We start from the raw sequence: 14,872 nt of genomic DNA, 5'->3' as shown, positions 1-14,872 counted from the left end.
GATCAAACGGCAGCACACCTATATCTGATACTCCAAGTTAGTATGGATAAAGTATCTGTCATAACATAGCCTAGGAAGGCGTAGAGAGATGGTATGGAGAGCTGGTCTCTGAGGGGGAATTCTCACAGTATGACGTAGCCAAGTGAAAGATGGTATATTTAGAAACCGATGGTACTTAGATATTTGGAAGCCCATTACTGGCTTACTATATTATCCCACAGCTTCTGCCTTTTGCTTTAAGTTGATTTCAATTGGTCAGGGAATTTTACATTTTCCATATTTTCACATACAATATAAACGTTTCACGTTAACATATTGACCCCGTTAAAAGGATGAGATGTATACCCACTGTTATGAAAGCCATCTAGCTTTCAGCATTTATCACAGTCTCACACTGTATCGCACACCCTACTTCCAATTTTCAGTCAGTCAGAGAAGGAAAACATTTAAACATAAGAATATATTTTTCAGTCAGCTAAGTTGCTGTTGCCACAATGACATCATAGACCAACCAGCTTGTTCCACCGTAGGACCCCCATGGGTAGCCCTCGCAGTGCCTGTCTGACAGTGCCTTGGTGAGGCCCCTCGCCCTCCTGCCAACTCTTGTTTACCACACTGCCATCTCAGTTGGAGGATGACTGTCACAACACTGCTGGGCACTGGCACTGAATCGTATCCCGGGGAAACCAGCAGGGTCAAGGGGTGAGGTGCTGTGTCAAATGGCACTTTTAACCAGTGTTAAGAACTGACAATTTAGTCAGCTTTAAGGAGTCTTCTTCAAATGTGAAACAGATTTTGCAGAAGTAGTAGGGATAATTATTGTTTATTTGACATTTGATACCTGTAGAATAGTCATACGAAAGATTGACAGTATCAGTAGCATGGCAGCTCCTTAGAAGTGACTACATATTACAACAATCAGGGAATTGATTAGCTCTGTGCTTCTCAAATAATTCTCCCAATGCATCTTTATATTGTGTATTTCAAGGGATTGGGAAGTCCCAAATTTCACCACCTGCACTTCATTGCCCCCCAACCCCCCTTTTCTCTTTCCTCTTCTCTTGCTGGGAAATCCAACTCTGCTGCCATGGCAATGCGTTTGTGGACATTTAGTCCAAGGTGTTCTGGTCAGCTTGACTCCCAAGGCCAGACAAGTGACTTTGAAAGAGGCAGTTGCTATTCCCCATAACGTACGCGCACCTCACAAAACGTTCCAAGCATCCAGCAACGCCGAACGTACAAACACGACGTTCCCGGGGGTGGTAGATGGCTGAAGCAAATCCAACGCATCCCGATATGTGTCTCGGTTCGTTTGCATAACGGCTAAGCTTTGTTTTGTAGGATTAAGGAGCGTCCGCGGCGCTACATCGCCGCTTCGATTGGCCAGGGAAATCGACATTCGCTTTCAAGCCGTGGCTTCAGGAACGGAGACGAGACGCCTGCGTCGCTAAAGGCAGGTGGTTCGCGTACGCTTTGGTACTCAGAGTTCAGTGGATTCACTCCCTCACAGGTCCACAGCTCGCCCTTAACCACTCCGTGTTTGTTTCCCAAGTCCCAATTGGAGTTGGAAGACATTTAAAATGCGAAGCAAAGACAGAAATCTCGCCAGTTGTCCCGAGAAAATCTTTCCGCGACGACCCCCCCTGACCTCGAATACTTTCGATATTGTCACCACCAGGTGTTCGGACACAGCGCATCCCTAAGGAGTGCGTCACCCTCTGTTTGATGGAGTGCTCTGTCCCTGTGGGAGAGGATGTGTGCGATAATAGGTCACTGGCATGCAGAGGCCAGTGTTGTGTTAGTCGTTTGCAGCGGCGTTGGGGCCAACCGTGAGGTGAGCATCTGTCGGTTGACTGATTGGATCACAGAGCAACCAGTGGTCAATGCAGCTAATGTATGCAGAGTCACAGAGCAATTACATCCGCTCACTGTCGCCGGGCAACTCCCTCTGTTTTGCTTTGACAAGCACACACTGACTAATACAAACACGAAGGCCGCACACAAATACACACATTAATCATCCTTGCCCAAATACAATCTACTAGAGATTTCATGCGCACACATTTCACGATGCTACTGTTGATATAACTGCAGGCTGTGTATCTCATATTGATATCAAGTTTGTATTTCTTTTTTTTCTGTTCAATACCCTAACCCCATTCTGTGAGGAGGCTCTTTTTCTCTTTACTTGAAGTATATGGGGGACATGTTTGCTTACTGTACCCACACTGCTTCTACTGTGGGGGGTAGTAGACTATACATAGCCCCGTGCTGTTTGCCATTATACATTGACAAGTATATGTTTGGGACAGCAGTTTCTTCCTTCTTTCCCTCTCTCTCTCTCTCTCTCTCTCTCTCTCTCTCTCTCTCTCTCTCTCTCTCTCTCTCTCTCTCTCTCTCTCTCTCTCTCTCTCTCTCTCTCTCTCTCTCTCTCTCTCTCTCTCTCTCTCTCTCTCTCTCTCTCTCTCTCTCTCTCTCTCTCTCTCTCTCTCTCTCTCTCTTAGGTCGTCTTCTTCCTGTGCACTAACAGATTAATCAGTCACACTTTTTTTTTCTTTTTTTTTACCCAGGAGCCCTCAGGCTGTTTGTGTTGATAGCCCCGGCGCTGAGACGGCGGTAAATAAATAATGGCGCGCTAGTCTTCCTCATCCGCTGAAGGAAAGATTAATGAGGGGACGTGAAGGAGTGTTCTCCTCTCGGCTCTTGGCTCGTCTCCCTTCTCCTGTCCTCCTCCTCCTCTCCAACCTCTACTCTTCTTCATCCTCGCTCTCTCTCAACTCTCCTCCTCTTTCTAGCTCTGTGCTTGCTTGGACAGGCTCATGAGTGTTCCTCGGACTGACCATGCTCTGTGGCTGGCTAACCCTGGTCTAGTCCTCTGTTCGTTTTTCCTCTCCTTGTCGAAAAATCCTCGCCGACAAATCTCAGGATGGCCTGTGTTGGAACGTTTCATTATTTTCGAATATAAAAAAAGAACTGATTAAGCATTCCAAAGGAGGTCTCTGCTCCCCCGCCTCCGACATAGGAGACTCGTGGGAGACGCAGCACTCAGGTGCTTCTCCTCCTGTCTGTGAGTGCCCTTGGACCGATTGCCTCTCTCCCTCTTTCCACACACACACACACACACACACACACACACACACACACACACAACACACGCACACACACACACAACACACACACACACAACACACGCACACACACAACACACGCAAACACACACACACCCACACAACACACGCACACACACAACACACACGCACACAACACACCCACCCACGTTGCCCTCTGTCTTGCTGGCAGAGCCTGCTTTGATTCATGGCAGTCGTTGGCTACTACAAGGGAGTGCTGAGCGCCTGTGAGCACCTGTCAGTAACAGCTTCATAATCCACGGTAACGGATGAGGAGGCACGGGTGCCTGGCTCAAACACGCAGGATTTATGAGCGAAGGGGCGTGTGTGTGTGTATCTTTGTATGTGTGTGCTGTAGGTGTGTGAAAGCTCTCGAAAGGGCTTGTGTGCATTCGGAGGTGTCTGTGCGCGTGTGTGTGTGTTTTGTGTGGGATTGCTCGGCGGCGTGTTTGTAAAGCATATGCCTCTATTTGAACGTTCGTGTGTGTGTTGTTGTGTGTGTTTGTTGTGTGCGTGTGCATGCTGAAGAAGAGTCAGTGTGTGTCTGTGGGTGTGGAGCGTGAAGCAGGGACCATAATTACCCTGCCAACTCCAGGCTACAAGAAGCCTCTCATCACTGCGCTCAAACACCTAAGACGTTAGCAGGGCACGGTACAAAGAATGCAAACGAATCAGTGTGAGAAACCAAAACAAACTCGAAGTCAACGCGGACAGTTTGTCTTAGTCAGCAGTACCTTGGGAGCTCGAGATGTACGAAGGAAAAACAGTGTCTTCATCATGAGTTGTCAGGATGAACCCGAAATAGAACACGAACACTGGCATGAGATGCAATTACTTGGGACTCTTTCGATTATTCTCTTCCCCCGCAAACAAACCTAAGCCACACGTTTTTTTTCTCGCAAACTCCAGCGTCTGCGGGAAGAATAGAGGAATGTCGGAGTTTGGCCAGTGTTTGCGACGACAGGTTTTGCAGAGCTAGACATCGGATGGACTGAATTCTATCAGACCGAAGCCTGCTTACTGTCTAGAAGATTTATCAAATCCCAAAGGCTAGCAGTCAGACTAAACCTTAACTAGGTCTGCTTAGCGTCACTGTCTTAGACTAAATATACCTGGTAGCGCTCTGTCTGGACTTTGGTCACAGAGACCCTCATAGAGATCAAGATGGATGCCAGTCGAAGCCGGGAACAGTCGCCGACATTTCCCCTGAATGGCATCTTAGCATCTTATCAGATGATCTGGATGTTCACGACTTCAAAGGAAGCTGGTCCTAGATCCGCTGTGGGTCTTGCATCTCTCGCATCCGTGGGCTGGAAAGTCTTATCAGATGATCTGAGTAGTGCACATCTATCGGCTGGTTCGACATCAGTTCAGTATCTCAAAGACTGGTCTCAGACCTGTGTCTCAGGCCTCTGTCTCAGACACCGACATCTCGGAAATCAGTTCACAATCTCTGTAGTCAGACTTCCCACACCGGCTGGCAAGGAGGGCTGGATTTTCAACTGGAGAATCTTGTTGAATGTGAGCTTTAAGAAACAGATGGACAAGGATTGGAACAGTCCTGACACGTGTTGCATGAACTGGATTTCAGTGTTATATTCAAATCTTCTCACTGGCTGACCGAGAGCGTTCACCCCGGGAATATGGAGCATCAAGCGCCGAGTCCAGTGTGGTTTCAGCAATCACGTTACTTAAAACAATTATTTGTCTTAATTCAGGGGGCTTGACTTGGCAGCTGGCCAGAAATAGGCTGCCTTCATTCTCTCTCTCTCTGTTCTTTTTTCTCTCTGGACATTTTCTTTCTCTCACTACCACCTGTACTGTAGCCTTTTTTCCTTTGTATTGGTTCATCTTCCTCTTCCTCCTAACCTGTCTCCTGTTTCCTTCCTCACTGCCTGTTCCTCTCTCTCTCACTCTCTCTTGCTCTCTGATTCTCTCTTAATTTCTCCCCCCCCATTTCCCCCCAGTCTCTCCTGAGGTTCCCCACTAATCCTCGCCTTTTCTCATTTCACACTCCACGCTGTCATAGATGAATGCTAATAAGATCACTAGAGATTTACCTGCTCCTCTTTCTTTCTAAACCACCCTAGCATTTTAACCCGTATTCAAGGGATAAGCAGCATTTAAAAAACATGCCCGACCTCAATGACCTAAACAATGCATGATATAAAGCCAATTCTAAAAACGCGGGCTCTGCATTTGAATACCACTGGACCAAAAGGACAAGATATAGATACAATTACATGCTCTACTTCCCCTAACGCTTTTGCAAGTTTCGAGGATGTGTTCGGTGGACAGGGACGCCATCTTGCAGTCTTCCCCCCGACAGGCTCTTGACTCGTTCGAGTCAACAATAGCGAAGGTGGATGTTCACGCAGTGTTAGGCTGCTACAGTCCCTTAACAGCTTGCAGTTCACTCCCAACAGCTTTCCTGGCTTGCACCACAACCAACGCAGACTGCGGGTGGGCTTGCAGCGTAAGATTAATACAACATGGATGTTGAACAAACGACCCGGATCACATTTCCTAATTCCCGACATGCCAGAAAACAACATGCCGGCTTTGTCTCAATCTCAGCTACGGGAGCTCGGGGAACAACCCCTGTTGGCACCGCTTTCTCCTGGTAGATCCACGCAATGCAGCCAAACCCCCCCACTGTTGGCCCTGGCAAGCCCAGACGCGGACCCATGTTGTGGGGGCAATCGTTCGGACATGAGTCCTAAATGGATCGACAACGACAAAGGAACTGTGTTCCCCTGGGCTCTGGGACGTTGTCATTAGACTTAATCTCAAATGGCTCGCCGCTGTGGCCCCGTAGCTCACGCCTCACGCCAGCAGCTGTCACGCCTCATCATGACAAAGGCCTAAGCAGGGGCGCGGCGGCGGCGGTGCGCCCCCATACTGGGTTTGGCAGGTGCTGAGGACAGGTCAACGGGAGGCCTAAGTGATATCATACTGTTTTCGGCAAAAACCTCCAGGCGTCTCTCCCAATTATTGCTGACATGCCCCCATGGCGCCAAAGTCACAAGTCAAACCCCCCCCTTCTCCCCTCCCCCCCTCCCCCTCACCTCAGCATCTGATAACGTATGCATTAGCTGCCTCATGCCGTTCATGGTAGAGAGAACACAGAGGACAAAGGAGGGGACTGGAGTGCCTTTGAGAAGAGGGGAAAGCACTGCCATTTTCCCTGTGCCAAATCCTTATGTGATATTAATTAATGTACCCCCAGCGATAAAGGAAATGGTGGATGGCTAATCCCACATAATGGAAATCATCGGCTAAACATGAAAAGGAAACTCCCGTGTCGGAGCTCATACCGGATTCAGTTTCAGCGTGGATCAAAACCAGGAACATTAAGGAGCTACCGTGAGGTCTACATAATTCAGCACAACCGCTGTGTCTGTCTGCTCTTTCCTACTCGCTCCTACTGCGACGGTCGATATTAAGATGGGTTTGGGAGACAAACGAATCTCCTCTGGCCCTCCCACTCGACGCGAACCGTGAGCGGCTAACAGACATGTTTAGGCCAGACGTCTTGACGTGTCGTGATGGATCTCAGGACAGGAAGTGTAGCCGTGCCTCTCAGGGAAAGGACAGAGTTAAGAGGGATGATGGAGCGGTCGGAGGGGTCGTGAACACTCATTGGCCGGCACATGTGCACAGCCTGTGAGCTCCTTGATTTGTGACCTGCTTCCTGGGCTATCGGGATGATGGAGATCGTGTTGAGGCGTGGGCACGCATGTTCCCACGAAGCGAAATACTTCCTCACTCTCACAGCCAAACACATCCAGTACTTTTCCAATACATCATTGGTACTGGTTATTGAGAAAGACAATCTTGGTGTTATTATACATAACATGTCTGCCCCAAATAATAAACAACCATTATCTGGGTCTTCATAGTCGTAATGCCGTAAAGCCAAATCTTTTTTCCTACAAACGATGGTAAGAGGTTTACAGATTCAAATGTTTGCTTTTTGGAGGACCTCCTAGCTTCCACATAGACATGAGACTTTTGATCCCCTGACCTTAACGTGACATCAACAGTTTGCAGAAAGACCAAAACAACAAAAGGACCTTTCTTCAGCCTCATGTGGGGAGAAACAGCCAAGGCATCCATACCAACCCAACACTATTTCTCAGTCAACCACCTCCATACATCTCCTATGGCCTCCGTCAGATAAACACATTGAATGTGACTTCACCCACTTCTGCCTGAAACTTAAGACACAACAGAGCTCTCATGTTCGCCGGGGTGTTCTGGTTTATTTCAAGGATCCCATCCGGTCGGGTCCCCAGCTAGGCTCCTACACATTTATCACAGTCTGGGTAATGCATGCATGTCACGCAACATACATCAGACTGTCATTCTGGAGAGTTCATGTTCTCCACAAGGCAGAGACGATATGGGATCCATCAGTAGTGGCATTATGGCCAAAAGGAAACACGGAGCTTGCTGAGCTGGCAGGCTGTTGATTCAAACCCTTGGTCAAGGAATGTGCTGCTCTGTTGTAGGAGGACATCCCAAGCAGATGGGTGTTAATGTGTGTGAATTAATCCAACAGCAAAGTGGAGAATCCCTATTTGGCATGTTTTAGATATTGTGAATGAAGGACTTAAAGTCTGTTCTGTCTGCAATCCTCTTTTGCCATGTTGTTCTGCAGTTCCCATTATAATGTCGTCCTATTAAGGCTCCCCTGCATTTTTTGACCAGAATATGACTCTTTAATCTGCTTTTGTGGACCCTGTAATCCAAATACTACCTTTGTTTAATGGACTCAAAGTCATACCTTTGTGTTTTAATACCAACCCAAAATGGCACAGTCTCTCACGTAAAGCCTCAAATCAACTCCTGCAATATTATCCCCTTAGTATTTCTGTTTAGTGTCTGGGATTTGGAGCATGAGACTGTTTTGTCTAGGAACTTTATACAGTCTGTGGCCAGGAGCCAGAAAACCACTTAGAGCGACCTCACCATTCTCATTGGAGCACCATATTTGACACGCAGGTAAAGGCTCCTATTTATTGGTCGATTGTCAAAGGCAAAGACAGCTAGAACAAGGTCAGTCTGTTGTCTGATGTTAGCACATGTGAGCGCTGACTGGATCCCTTTATTGGAGTGACAACAGGAGTGAAAGGGAGAGCGAGAGTGAGAGACTAACCCTAAGTATAGAAGTGTCAGGGATGGTTAGAGGCAGATAGCTGGCAAGGTAATTAGCTGAAACCCAAAGCCTGATGGGGGATTGTGAAAGCTGGTGACAAATTCTAAGAAAACAAGCTAATGGCTGTCTGGGCTAATGACCATCAGGGCGGGCGAATGGTGAGGGCTAATTTGACATTGTTTAAAAGGACTCATGGAGCTCCATTGACACTGGCTTCGTTTCTTAGGACGTGGTACCACAGTACAGAACACATACACACATGCATGGATACACACACACACACACACACACACACACACACACACACAGCTCGTTTCTTTTATGGGTTAAATGCCCTTGTCATTTGTGTACTCGAACAATCCAAATGACGGATCCATGCTCAGATGGATGTGATCCTTTCGAACTGTCAGTAAACACACACACACGCACACACACACACACACACACACACACACACACACACACACACACACACACACACACACACACACATACTCAATCTTTCTACTTTAAACAAATGTATACACGCACACACACACACACACACACACACATACATTCTCACACAAAGCCCATTTCTCACCAGCTCTGTGGCACGTCAAAGTTGAGGGACCTGTTCTTGCTCTGTCACGTTGACCAATGGCCTCATTAGTTCTGACGAAGGAGATAGCGAAAACCTAGAGTTGGCTACTTCTCCTATTACACCAGGTCTTCACAGATGCACACACTGTCTCTACCGTGTTCTCCTGTCTGCCATCCCATGCCTTTATAATGGATGTACCTCGAATGACATTATTGAATTCAATTTCTGTGTACTTTTCACAATGAGATTTTCTCTGTACATGGCTTGCGATATTGGAACTGTGTTTTTTTTTTTCTCCACGAGCACATGTTGAGTTTATCTAGCTGTAATTGGATGCATTTTCAGATGGTCCTGCCTGTAGGCTCAGGCCTCTCTTGGATTGGTTCCCAGAGGTATTAGATGAAAACACTGTGTTGGACGCAGGCTTTCATCAGTTACCATGTGCTAAGACAATTAATTGAATTACACATATATATTATTCATTAAAAAAAACATTTTGAATGTGATTTAAAGACATTGAAAGATGTTTTTATTGAAATGTTATAACTGACTACGCAGCGAGCCTTTTTCATGTCTATAGACGTACTAATAATGCTCTCCTGGTTTTCCCTTTGTATATATGCCTGGTTTTCTCTTCTGATTGACAAAATGAATGGCATATGACTCTTGAGCTGCCTGTTGATTTATCGGTTCATACTCGTAGTATTAGTTTCCCAAAACACCCTCACCCTTTCTCGCCAAGAGCTATTGTTTGCTCCCCCCAGTAGCATTGATTTATTCACCTCAAAGATCTATCCATCCATTTCCACCCGTCCATCCATTCAGTCATCCATCTAACCACCTATCCAAATGAATCCATCCAGTCTTTTAACCTCTATCTCTCTTTATCTCTTCACTTCATCGCTATTTAAGCACTTGATTAACTGTCACTGACCTTTCGCCGGTGAGTGTTCATTTAATATTGGAAATATTTCTAATCTATTGTTTTATCTTAGTGGTTTGTCCTACGGTGTCTGATCAAGGGTTACCGTGAAAGGCACAGGCACACTTGGTGCACAAGTGCGGACACACATGTGCAGGCATTCTTCTACACGCGCTTGTGCACACACACACACGCACACAAACACACACACACTAACCGAATCTCTTTGAAGTCCGGCAGAATGGGGAAAGGGGGCTTCTCTCATCTCATGAAGTATTCATGCAGTGTGTGAAGTGTGTGCGCGCGTGCGCTGGTGTGCATGTGAGTGTGAGAGAGGAGCATGCAGCCGATCACCAGCCGTTTGCACAGCAGCTGTGTACTGACACTGTGGGGAGGGGTAGAAAGGGGGCTGGACTGTAACAAGAGAGAGAGAGAGAGAGAGAGAGAGAGGGAGAGAGAGAGAGAGAGAGAGAGGGAGGGAGGGAGGGAAGGTGTGAGCGACACAGACATAGGGAGAGAAAGACTGAAGCGAAGGGAGAAGAGAAGGGACCATTGGACTGCTGCCAGTGTTTCCCAGCAACAGCAGGAGCAGGAATTCTGTCTTTCCCCACCTCCCAGTGGATTTTCTCTCTCTCTCCCCCCCCCCTCTCCTCCCTTTCCTTCATCCCTCTCCTGGAGTTGCGCTTGTCTCCCAGTGCCTGACTGCCGGCAGAGAATAGAGGAGCGTGGAGCGTAACAGAGAGAGAGAGAGGAGCGAGAGCCCTGCCTTGGTGCAGAGGTGAAGACAGACTGAAGGGTTATCCAGTGAGAGAGAGAGAGAGAGAGAGAGGGGAGAGAAGAAAGTGAGTCAAAGGGAGAGAACAGCTTGAGGTGAGCACACAAGAGCGGGAGTCGTTGAAGAACGAGGTATTGACGGAGAGAAATGTAGGAAAGAGTGTTCACGAGAAGCAAAAGGAGGGGGAGGAATGCCGAGAGAGGTCTGGGTAAATGAAGGGGGCGAGCGGCGAGTTACCACGTGGATGAAAGGGACAGAGTGAAGGAGGTCAAAGGAAAGTGGGAAATATTTGGAACATTTTAGAAAGGATCTGCTCGTCCACAAAACTGTACCGAAAGACCTACAAGTGGACAGGCAGTGGCGTCTCTCCTCTTAAGGAATTCTGTCGGCTGGAGCCCCTCGCCCAGATCACCGCACCAAGGGATTTTTTTTGGGGGGGGGACGTTTACAAAAGGATTGTCCTCGACAGGAGACCCCCACTACTCCCATTCACCCCCAAAACTTTGTTGGACCGCCTCTTCCAGTTCAGCACGCGTAGTAGACCCCCTCCCCCCCGTCGCCGTCATTGAGACACCGGTTGCCATGCATCCGCCTTCCCTCTCCCAACTTCACTCGTTTCCACAACTCCCGGCTGTTCGCTGCGTAATCGAGTGGAACCCCCGATGATCGCGAAGCACGGCGAGGCAGACAACCTCCGACGGCACCCGTGAACGCGATACGCCTCCCCCCCCCCCCCTTTTTCTCTCTGTACACTTCCACCCCTACTACTGTGAACCTACGCTCGCACATGTCGGGACCATGGAATATGCCGGCACAATACGAAGATGATTATGGAAAAGCACAGGTTTCCTCGCAGTTTGTGGCTAGGAACTCGGAATAGATAATGGATTGGAGAGAACTGTGAGTATGTTTTAGATGCTTTCTCTGTGGCACTTTTTCCTTTCGGCATGCATGCCACCGTGTTGCATTTTGCATCTAATCTCAATCGGATCTTCTCGTGGTTGTTGAGTTTTCATTGATGTTGGTTGGACCCTTGTTCCCTTATTCAGAGTCAACTTGTATTCAGCCGTTACCATCTATTTCCTTGATATGGTATTTCTTTGTGGTCTGACCCTTTTGCTCTCTGGTGGGGTTTAGGGTGGGGGGGGGGGGGTCACATTTTTAACCCTGGGCTTTCTCAAAGCATTCGTCTTTCTCGTCTATTGCTGACTATGCTTACCAGCATATCCTAACGTAGGGTAGTAGGCTAGGGGGGCGACGAACAGGTGGGCGTGTCCCAATGCAGCCACCCATCCAAGCATCCTCGCCCCAGTATGGCCAGGGCGGGGCTTGAGGTTGGGACTGACATCTTCATCACCCAATGGGAGACCCAGATGTGCGACTCCACAGGGGTGAGCACAGGTGGTTTTAATAGAAGGTGAGTCATTGTCCTTTGGGGAGCTTGTTGGGTCGGCCGACGCACCCTGACTGTCTGGGGCTGCTGTCACAGGACCTCTCCTGGGGAGGGGCACCATACAGGGTGTTAACAAAGACAGGGACATACATTTCCAGCAATTTCTTCAGACACACATAACCCTTTTACCAGGTTATGATGGCAGTTATCTAATTTTTTAATTTTTTACCTGCAGTCACAACCAGGATAAGAGTTAAGGGGAGACAGAAACAGAACAGAAAAATACAGGATGTGGCTTGATATATAAAATATGACATGAACAAATGTATTTTCCTTCCAAAATGTTTTTTTGTTCAGTAGCTGTGGCCGGTATAGATGTGCTGTGGTGCTGTAGAGAAAGGAGGGATTACCCAAAATCTATATTTGATGGTTTCTATGTTTGATTTGTATTTTCTTATTTCATTTCATTTTCCAGAGAGCAGCTCAGCATGGTGTAGTGGGTGGATGGGTCTCGTGTTGATGCTGTGGTGGTTTGGAGCTTTGTGGGACTGTTTTGTGGGGGGATGGTGGGGGGGGTGATGGGGGGGGGTGGGGGGGGGGGGTGGAGTAAGGGGGTGGTAGAGGCTTTCAGGCAGTCAAGGTGATTGAGGTAGGGCTTTGTCTTCAAAGGTGGGTTTTTCATGTGTGGATTTCTCCCTCCCTCCCTCCATCCCTCCCTCCCTCCCTCCCCCCCTCTCTCCCTCCCTCCCTCCCTCCCTCCCTCCCTCCCTCCCTCCCTCCCTCCCTCCCTCCCTCCCTCCCTCCCTCCCCCCCCTCTCTCCCTCCCTCCCTCCCTCCTTCCCCCCCTCCCCCCCTCCCCCCCTCCCTCCCCCCCTCCCCCCCTCCCCCCCTCCCTCCCTCCCTCCCTCCCTCCCCCCCTCCCTCCCTCCCTCCCTCCCTCCCCCCCTCTCTCCCTCCCTCCCTCCCTCCCTCCCCCCCTCTCTCCCTCCCTCCCTCCCTCCCCCCCTCCCTCCCTCCCCCCCTCCCTCCCTCCCTCCCTCCCCCCCTCTCTCCCTCCCTCCCTCCCTCCCCCCCTCCCTCCCTCCCTCCCTCCCTCCCTCCCCCCCTCCCTCCCTCCCCCCCTCCCTCCCTCCCTCCCTCCCACTCTCCGCCTCTCTCTTCGCTCTTAGGCAAACAACGTCAATAGCCTATTATAAACTGTAAATGTAAATGTCAGCATCTTGTACCCTCCCCTCAGACGGCTTCACACCAACCTTGAAATGCCATGTTTGCCGAAGGAAGACGTCCTCAGTCCACAGAATTTAGATACATGTACCAACCTATGGGGCCAATGGACGAAGGAAGGTTTCTTTCTTCATTTATTTCATTTAAAAAAGTATCCGAAATCGGTTTTCCCCTCCCTGATGGAAGACTTAGTGTCACATTCGGCTCTGTCCCTCAGGATGACTTGGCGCCTGTGAGTTATGTTACCTGCAGCACACTGTCTGTGTGTTCTCCTGGTGGGACCTGAGCTTTGGGTTTCTAGACACACAAACACACGCACACACACACACACACACACACAAGCACTTAATCTCTCTCTCACACGTGCGACGGTGGTAAACGAGCAAGCATCTGCGCCGCTCCGCGCAAACGCTCACACCTGTGCGCACACGCGCGCGCGCACGCACACGCCGTACCCAAAGGGGGGGGCCCTTCCTGCTGTGTCCTTCACGGAAGCTATAATTACGCGGCGTGTTCCCTGATTGTGCTCCCGTGAACCGGCTGGGGGCGACGGACGGAAGGGGAGGCGGGGAGCGAAGAGGAGGAGTGGAGATGCCCTCCCTAATGAGCTCAGGCTTGTTTCCCAAAGCACATCGACCCCCTGCCGGGACAGACACAAGCTCTCCGTCCTCTCATCAACGTCTCCTTCCTTATTTCTCGCTCCGCCTCTCCCGCTCGAACTGGCCGTCCGTCCTCCGGATCGCCACCCAGTTTTCCCGCTCTCACGCTTTTTCACTTCTGATTTCGTTCATATCCAAATTTTGACGATGCTTCAGGTTAATTCGCAGAACCTGCTTGCCTCTTCTCCTATTGCTCAGACATACAGTGCCCCTACTGGTGACGGTCCTGAACTGCAACTCACTCAATACAGCCCAGGGAGGAAGTGTTAAAGTGCAAGCTGAATTGATGGATGTGCTTTTGCCAGCACCTGGAACGTCTATCTTTCATTCTGACTTTACTGTCAACAGTGGAGCTTAGCGATATATATCTTCATTGGCCTAAAATACCTGCTATTTCTAGGGCTTTCTCCTCAGTGGTCAGCATTCTTTGTGATGGTGCACACTGATGGCCCAGCCCAACAGAGCACTCACCACTGACCGGCTCTTAATGATGATCTGCACACACGGGATATTTAGTCGAATGTTTCGTGGTTAGGTCATCTTTTGACCTTCTAAAGGGGACCTATCCGAATCAAGTTGCACCAAATTGTGAATTGCTTATCTAGACTTGGATACAGTTCTGTGTGCAGTCATGTCAAGGAACAACTAGGTTTTTCAACAAAAAGCTGCCCAAACTCACACCACCACTACAAATCCCTTTCTGCCGGTAATCCATTATTGAATTTGGACTCTCCTTCCTGCCTCACTGCCTGGACAATCTGACTAGGGCCAACCATCCTCCCTTCTTGACAGACACTCAAGTATCGTTATATAGTTCTGTTTGTATAGTTTATAATCTCATCCCTTCACTATCCCTCTCCTCCTTTCTCCAAAATGCCTCTCTACTTTCCAATCCTCGTGTGTTTTGGTGCCGTCGGGGGGGGACGTTTTCACTTTCGGTTTCATCGTGTGACATGAAAGTCGTCCTCTCTGATCGTAAGCACCGGGGAATGTGTAGGCATTTAGGTGGCTAATCCTCCCGTTCACA

The 14,872-nt window shown here is 49.0% G+C and overlaps 1 protein-coding gene across 4 annotated transcripts in view; it reads left to right on the top strand.

The window, feature by feature from the left end:
* kif26aa (kinesin family member 26Aa) overlaps window positions 1–14,872 on the top strand; it is a 76,632-nt gene that overhangs the window by 35,922 nt on the left and 25,838 nt on the right. The window contains exon 1 of one of the 4 annotated variants that reach the window (XM_062467498.1): window positions 11,320–11,469. The exons of the other annotated variants lie outside the window; for them this stretch is intronic. Coding sequence (XP_062323482.1) covers window positions 11,453–11,469 — 17 coding nt within the window. The 5' untranslated portion in view covers window positions 11,320–11,452. Of the gene's footprint in view, window positions 1–11,319; window positions 11,470–14,872 lie in introns of those variants that run through there. 4 annotated transcript variants of the gene reach the window in all.

The sequence above is a fragment of the Osmerus eperlanus genome, chromosome 8 (assembly GCF_963692335.1).
Source record: "Osmerus eperlanus chromosome 8, fOsmEpe2.1, whole genome shotgun sequence".
Taxonomy (NCBI): domain Eukaryota; kingdom Metazoa; phylum Chordata; class Actinopteri; order Osmeriformes; family Osmeridae; genus Osmerus; species Osmerus eperlanus.
Note: the sequence above shows the minus strand (reverse complement) of the source record. Positions and strands in the feature narration are given on the sequence as shown.